The sequence below is a fragment of the Myotis brandtii genome, unplaced genomic scaffold (genome assembly GCF_000412655.1).
Source record: "Myotis brandtii unplaced genomic scaffold, ASM41265v1 scaffold44, whole genome shotgun sequence".
Lineage (NCBI taxonomy): Eukaryota > Metazoa > Chordata > Mammalia > Chiroptera > Vespertilionidae > Myotis > Myotis brandtii.
In genome coordinates this window covers 2,278,139-2,286,400 of record NW_005366833.1, presented here as the reverse complement: position 1 = coordinate 2,286,400, position 8,262 = coordinate 2,278,139, and the positions used below count along the sequence as shown (strand labels likewise).

General features: G+C 42.7%; 1 protein-coding gene across 2 annotated transcripts in view; it reads left to right on the top strand.

Annotated features, from left to right (window-relative positions):
• The window catches only part of SMARCA2 (SWI/SNF related, matrix associated, actin dependent regulator of chromatin, subfamily a, member 2), a 125,658-nt gene that overhangs the window by 110,676 nt on the left and 6,720 nt on the right, over nucleotides 1-8,262 (top strand). For both annotated transcript variants that reach the window (XM_014546307.1, XM_014546309.1), the window contains 3 exons: nucleotides 2,370-2,475; nucleotides 2,949-3,050; nucleotides 5,911-6,043. In XM_014546307.1, coding sequence (XP_014401793.1) covers nucleotides 2,370-2,475; nucleotides 2,949-3,050; nucleotides 5,911-6,043 — 341 coding nt within the window. The remainder of the gene's footprint in view (nucleotides 1-2,369; nucleotides 2,476-2,948; nucleotides 3,051-5,910; nucleotides 6,044-8,262) is intronic.

The following is an 8,262-nucleotide window of genomic DNA, read 5'->3' as shown; positions in this document are numbered from 1 at the left end:
GGGGGGAGGGGGAGGAGGATAGAGACCCTTCCAGCCACGGAGTGAGAGATGGGTCAGCTCTGGAGACTTGGAATTAGTCATAAAGTGGGGGGTGGGGGTGGCCATGGTACTTGGGGGTACACAGGAGAGAGGCTATGTCCTGACCAGGAGAGTCAGGTCAACAGTGCAAGCCAGGTTCACAGAGGATGAGCTGAGAAAGCCAGACGGAGCCACAGGAAGACTTCCTTCGACAGCCCGGTCCCCCTCTTGCCTGTGTCCTCTGTTCTCAGGAAGGGGGAAAGGAAGTGGGCTAGGAATGTCTTGAAACAGAATAAATTTGTCTCATTTTACACTGTTGGCCCCAAGTCTCAGAACATTCAGTCCCCTCTCTTATGAGCACATGTAACTCTGGACTTGTCTCCTTATAGGGTCCAGAGTTTCTATAACCTGACTGAGGACAGAGACATCAGACGAAGCTCACTGAGCCATTTTGGCCCTGTTAGAGCTTTCTCGCACCGCGGTGCCAGACACTCGGTGGCACAGCTGAAGTGAAGAGTGTGCCCATCACAGGTGTACAAAGCAGAGATGTGCTCATAGTGTGTCAACAGAAAGATGACACCATCTGTTGGCAATGTAGAAAATGACACTGACGATGTCATTGAGGGTCAGGTGTTAAATCCAAGATTGCAAAGAGGTCTGACTTTTTTACTGTTGCTAGGTTACAGAGAATGCTAATAATAAAGAAGTCGCTGATAGAAATAGAAAAATTTATAGTATCTATAAATCGCCTTTCAAATAATTCCTTTTCAAATAGGTAAAATGTTTCTATATATAAAATCTCAGAATGGTAGAAAAAGAATAGACCAGAAATTGTGGCTGTATGTTGAAGGCGATAGTAAATAAAATGGGTTTTGTCACATACTGTGAGGTGTAACTTGTGGAGGTGCAAATGCATTTCTCAACCCAGGAAGGTGGGGAGGGGGTGCATAGGAGTGGCTGTGAGTCTGTGTGTGAGAGAATACCTTGATTCTTACCACAAGAATCTAAAAATCCAATTCCCTATTCCACTACAGTCTTCTTAAACCTCTTTGTTTGCGCCTGATTTTAGTATTCATGAAGCCCATATATGCATTAAAAAATAAAACAGTGACCTAGTAAAACAGAAACTCGCCCATCCCTTTGACAGAAGATTTCGGTTAATTTATGCAGGCCCCTTTGCACTTCAGCATTTTCCCCCACTGGTTGCTAGGCAACCGTTTGAGTTACCGCGCATGCCTTTTTTATGATAACTGTCATTATGATTATTTTTTAATTATACAACTGGGACTATGGATTAAAACAGCACATTGTCACTCATTCTTTGCTGCTGCTTTTAGCATTCTGGCACATTGCTAAAATCGCCTCTGAAATTGACATGGCAGTGATTTACGGTTATTTTTTGATATTTCTGGCTTCACAAAGGAAAGAGAGATGGCATCGCAAGAAAAGCGAGGCTATTGTGAAAAATGGCTATACCATATCCAGCTGTTACTGATCTAGATGGGCCATGTCAGATATTAGGCTTGTGAATCTAAATTACGTATATTTTGTTCTTTTAACCATGTCTGTTTCTAACATTAAATGACGTAGAAAGCTTATATATCACTTTATAGCCTTTTTCTCAAAATCACAAAATGCTAAGCATTTGTTGCTAATCTGCTTTCAAATAAAGCTACCGTGCATTTGGGGGAGGGCGCAGCACTGTTCCAGCAGCATCGGCATCCGCACTTGCTAATATGGTTGTTCTTTTCTGCCCAAATTGCTCCATACACACAAAGGTGCAGTTAGGCGAGATGAAGGGGTTCCTCTGGCAAGTAACAATAAGGTGTGTAAAGTACTCTAGAAGGAACAGGACTGAAAAGATAGACGCCCCCAGGTACATACGAAAGCATTTCATTTGCCGTTCCAGAGTCTATTCTCACCTATTCTCTAAGTATAAAGTGAATTTGAAGACAAAGGAATATGGAAGTAAAGTCTGTTGTGTGTGGGGTTTTTTTTAACCAACTCAATTATTATTCATTTAAAAAATGAACGTTGGTTGAAAGGGGCATTTTAAATTTTCCTATCAAAATGAAAAGAGGATTGCTTTGGAAGAAACCCACAGCGGACTTCTCGTGTCAGGTGTGTGGCAGGAGGGGGGACCTAACAGTACTTCAGTGTGACTTTGAAGTTAGCAGAAGAGGCACTCGTCTCCGGGCGAGTTGGGGGTTTTTCCTCGGCATAAGGAGGCCCACACCTATATGCATGGGATGCCAGTGTGCTTGTCTGACACTCTGAAATGAAATGAAACGGAACCTTTCCTCAGGAGTGCATGCTCTGTTACGTGTCTGTTTGTTTCCCCCACCCTACAGTTCAGGGCGACAGCTCAGTGAAGTCTTCATTCAGTTACCTTCAAGGAAAGAATTACCAGAATACTATGAATTAATTAGGAAGCCGGTGGATTTCAAAAAAATCAAGGTAGATATTTTTTATTTTTTTTTTACAAACTTTTTTTTTTAAATGAAGTAAATTCATTAAAACAATGATAGGACGTGGGCGGTGGCATCTTGTCTGATTGCCACTGACACCCATCCAGGGCCTGTCACCAGAAAGACTGGGATGTCCTTGTGCCTTTACACGTCTGTTATTTAAACATCTTGCCGAGAGCTCTGTTTTATTATATTGCATTTTGTTTAAGAAGTTTCATACTCTGCAGACCCATTGCTCTTTCTGTTTCCCACCCCTATGCTCCGCCCTCCCCCTCGTAAGAAGGCACTTGCGTGGGAGGGCGGGCTCTCTGGATGGCACCCCTGGATTGTGCGGTCCCGCACCCCAGGCAGGGCTAAATGCTGAGAAGACAAAGGGAAAACTGGGTTTCGTGAAGCAAGTAATAACTGTTGTATTTTTCTCTCCCTCCTCTTTTCCTCTATTTTATCCCAAATTCCCATCAGGAAAGGATTCGTAATCATAAGTACCGGAGCCTGGGCGACCTGGAGAAAGATGTCATGCTCCTCTGCCACAACGCTCAGACCTTCAACCTGGAGGGGTCCCAGGTCTGTCTGTAACGCCTAAACACACTTTAACCGTAAACTTCCTGTGTTCCTTTAAGTAAAACATTTCATTTTCTACATTTGCACCGTTGCTACTGCCCTGGCAGAAGGAAAATGAAAAAGCAAAAGCCTGTATTCCATGCTACCTGCATAAGTGAATTGAGGCTCTGGCATTTTCAGACCCGTGCCAGCTCTTGCGTACCATAGCTACACCAGCTCCTGCTCACACTTCCCTCAGAGGCTTTGGTTTTCATTAGAGTAGGAATTCAAGTCAGTCACTCCATGTAATGCTTGCAGCAGGAGGTCCAGCCTGGGCCTCTATAGATTGTGTATTTGATTCCTCTTTTCTGATGGTAACCTTGCACCGGGAGTTGAAACTTATGGATTAAAACCCAAAAAAAATGTGTCTGTGTTTGTGTATGTGTGCGTGTGTACACATACACACACACACTCTGCCTTAATTGCTTACCAGAATTTCCTTTTCTTCAAGCCAATTGCAATTCTCTTTATTTCCCCATATCCACAGTGAGCAAGCTTAACAATATAGAAGTGACAGTGAATTTATGAAAGATAACTAGGGGGAGGACACTTTCACTTCAATTCCACTCACCTTTTGTGGGAGCCCCCGTTTTCCTAGGTGTTTTTCTGGCCTAATGCTCCTCATACCCATGAAGAAAGACCAAGAAGAGAGGCCAGTGTGTCTGCCAGCCAGTGCACTGTCAGCCACCACTGACTTCCTTAGGCCACTTTCCCGATCTGGCTTCTTGACCTTCATGTCAATTCCAATCACTAACGTGGAGAACATGGGAATCCTCAGACTGTGCCTTGAAACAGACTGTACGCGTCTAGGTTAGTGGCAGTAAACAGAAGTACTGTTTTGACAAAAACAGGTCTTGAAAGCAAACCTTGTGTGTTCAAGACACTCTTCAAAGAAAGCTGAGATGAAAACCTGGACACAGAGAGTAAATACATGAGTCAACAAGGAAGTCTTGTTGTGAGTGACCATTTACATTTACAGTCTCTGGATAGGTTTTGGGGTCCTTTATAATATGTGGCAACATTGTGCCAAGTCCCCCGTCCCTTTCCAGCCCCACAGCCTCCCTGGCTGCCCACACTCACTGTCCCGCCCCTGCAGTGGCCCTTGACTGGCTTCCCTCCCAGCCCACACTGGGTATGAGTTTATCTTTCTCTGACCACCCTCTTATCCTGTCGGTCTACTGCCCACCGAGCTCTGTGGTTCCCTGTGCACTGTTGAATTCTTGAATAAATTTAACCTCCATAGGCTGTTTTACCCTAACTCTAGCCTTGTTTCCTATGAAGTGAGGAACTAACTAAACAATTTATGGTCTAGTCAGACTAGTCCCTTAAACACCTGCTTCCCCGGATGTGCATGCAGTTGTAAGAAATTCTGCAGGGAGCCTGTGTACCCCCTCCACCATCACAAGGTATGACATGCTTTGTAACATAGTCCAGTATCGTGACCCGAAAGTTCAACCTCAGGTGCATCTTTTTTTTTTCTTGCCTCGCCTTTCTCTCTTGCTCTCCTTTCTCACCCCCAATGGAATCCTCCTCACCTTTAAGATCTAGCTCATCTGTGATGTCTCTAGCTAGCTCTCCCATGGCCCCATCCCAGTGCTGACCCCCAGGCCTGTGTCCTATTGGACTGTATTATTGGGGCTCACCATGAGTGGCCAGGTGTGCGGCGCATCTTTACAAGTAAAGGAATATGGCCCTCGAGAGCAGTGGTCATTTTTTCCTTTTTTATTTTTGGCTTAACTTAATCATCTTAACCATTTTTAAGTGTGTAGGTCAGTATATTCTCATTGTCATGCAACAGATCTTCCTCACTCTTACCTTGTAAAACGGAAACTCTGTCCCCATAAAACAATGACTCCCCACCTGCCCCTCCCCCTGGAAACCGCTGTTCTATTTCTATGACTTAGACTATTTTAGATAATAGGTGGAATCACTTAGTATTTGTCCATTTGTAATTGGCTTATTACTTTACTTAGTGTAATGTCCTAGGGTTCATCTGTGTTGTAGCATGTGGCAGGATTGTCTTCCTTTTTAAAGCTGAATAGTATCCCATTATGTGTAGGTACCTCGTTTTATCTATTCTTAGTGGACATTTGGTTTATTTGTACCGCTTGGCTCGCTCTTGTGAATAATGGTGCTGCAATGAACATGGGTGTACACATATCTCTCTCCAAGTCCTTGCTTTCAATTCTTACAGCTGTATACCTATAAGTGGGATTGCTAGATATATGGTACTTCTATTTTAAATTTTTTTGTGGGGGGAAAAAGGAACATTTCAGAAGTTCATATCTCTCAGCAGCTACAGGGCTATGCTCAGGTATGCGGGTACACTAACAATAAAGTATTGATTAAAATAGTATTGGCTGGTACTGATAAGCTCAGTAATAAGGAATAGCTTCCATTTTGTTAGGGGAACTGCATTTTAAAGAAGGTTGCTTTGCCACACTATTTGATAGACCAATTCAAATAAGAAGAGTTTTTTAAACTACTTTTATTGTCAAAGATGAGAGGATTTGTTACAGAAGTCCACCCTTCTCTCCCAGGTGCGCGCCTGTACACACACACACACACACACACACACACACACAGAAATACACAGACACATACACACTAAAATTATTTCAACTGCATATGGACTTTTTTCTCTAAGAACATGTGGGCTTTTCCCTATTTGATTATCCTGTCGGCATAAAAGCTGGCATTGATGTTTCTAGTAAAATCCATGTAAAGCGAAGCTGGTGTGCTTCACGAGGAAGAAGCGCCCACCGCAATTGTGAATCTTCGGCCCTCAGCTTGTCATTGCTAACAGATGCCACTTTGACTTTAGATCTACGAAGACTCCATCGTCTTACAGTCGGTGTTTAAGAGCGCTCGGCAGAAAATTGCCAAAGAGGAGGAGAGCGAGGACGAAAGCAATGAAGAGGAGGAGGAAGAAGATGAAGAGGAGTCGGAGTCGGAAGGTAAGCTCGGGCATCAGGTTCTTCTGCTTCTGTGCCCTTGGCCACCTGCATCAGTGTTTGCACAGGCGCTAAAAAGTCAGATGTTAGAGCCAGACCGATCTGCATTCCAGCTTTGTTCTGCCATGTCCTTGCCAGCGACCTAACCCAGCTCAAGCTCAGTTTTCTCCTCTGGAAAATGAGGTAATGCGTGCCCCCAAGCTCAGCACATGGCAAATGCTCACTGGAGGTTGCCTGAGCAAGCCAGTGTAATAGACATTTTCTGTCAACATTGTGGTCAGTACCTCCTATCTGTTGCTTAGGGTTTTGGTAGCTGGGCTCCACCCCAGAGTCCCAGGTCAGTCGCCTGCACTGGGACCTGAGGGTCAGTGTTCCTAGCGAGTTCCCAGGGGCACTGGCACTGCTTGGCCCAGGACCACACTGAGAACCAACCGCCTGAGAAAATAATTGTTGGAATGTGGTCCATTTTATCCATCATGGGTCAGGTACCGATCGTGTGTTTATTTAAAATATTGACATTTTGTGCATCATGGACTCTTGGCATTAATTTTGTGTTTTGACAGCGTTGTGTTAGAATATTTGTCTTGATGACTCAGTTTCATTGCCCTCTTAAATTCTGCACCCAAGGAAGTACTATACTCGCTCGCGGCCATACAGCGTCCCACCCTGGTGATAACCCTCATCTTCCAAAGTTAAATCTGCCTTCAAAAGTCTAAAGTTTCTTCTTACCTAATTATGTTTCCACCCCATACCTCCTCTCAAAGTAATAAATCCCAGTAGTTTATGATCTGCTATGTCAAACAGTACAGATATGCTTTAAAATTTTTTATTAGATTTGTTCCTAATTACATACTTAGTACAGTCAACTTGGAAAGTATTTTTAAAGAAAGGAAAATTTGTATAATTTTATTACCCAGTAAACATTTAACGTTTTGAGAAGTTTCCTTCCAGTTTTTTCTACACGTAAGTATTTTGTTCATAAAGTAGAGCACACTGTTTTATAGCGTCGTTTTTCTATTTATTGGGGGCATTTTCCCACAGCAATCTGTGTGGTGTTTTTGTGGTTTGTTTTTTTTCACAGCAATTTATATTACCATTCGTTAATGAATGTACCAAAATATATTACTCTCTAAATAATGCTGTCCTAAACATTCTTACCCATAAATCCTTGCAGACATCTGACGCTTACATGTTACTACTCAACTGTGGTTCACCTCCTTGACGGCAGTGCCCCAGTCTGTTTCCCCATGCCCAGTATCATTCTCCCGAGTGATACTGCCTTTTCTTTATTTAACCATTTTCCATTTTATATGGTTCTCACCCAGTTCTTATATCCCTGCATTTGATGAATAAGCCTACATTATCTTAGCTAGGTGTTTCTAGGTATTTCCTTCTGTAGAGCCAGATTTCTGTTCTGTTTTCAAAGAGCTGCCCGCCCAGCCCATCTATCAGTTTAACTTCTTCAGTCTCTCTCGAGGCTTGGTGTGTTAACTAGCTATTGCTGCTATTACAAGTTGCCACGAACTTTGTGGCTTAATAAAACAACTGATGATCTCCTAGATCTGTAAGTCACAAGTTCGGTGTCGGCAGCCTGCATGTCTTCCTGGGGGCTCTCAGTGAGACTCCATCTGCTGGTGCTTCTCTTCTTAAATTTTCGGTTTTCTGTTGAGGGGTAATTGACTTAGGACATCGTATTAGTTTCAGGTATACAACGTAATGGTTCGATATTCTTATGTATTGCAAAATGATCACCATAAATCTAGTTAACTTCCATCATGATACATAGTTCGGAAATTGATTTTTCTTGTGATGAGAACTTTTAAGATTTACTCTTAGCAACTTTCAAATATGCAGTACAGTATTATTAGCTGTACTCCTCCTGCTGTACCTTAACCCCATAACTTATTTTATAACTGGTAATTTGTACCTCGTGACCCTTAAGACCTATTTTGCCACCTTGCAACCTCCAAATCTGTTGTTCTCTGTATCTCTGAGCTTGTTATGTATTCCACATAAAGTGAGATCATATGGTATTTGCCTTCCTCTCACTTACTTCACTTAGCATAATATCCTCAAGGTCCATCCATGTTGTCCCAAATGACAAGATTTCATTCTTTTTATGGCTGAGTAAGTATTCTGTTTTATAAGTGTGTTTGTGTATACACACACACACACACACACATACATATATATATATATATATATTTTTTTTTTATTTCTAT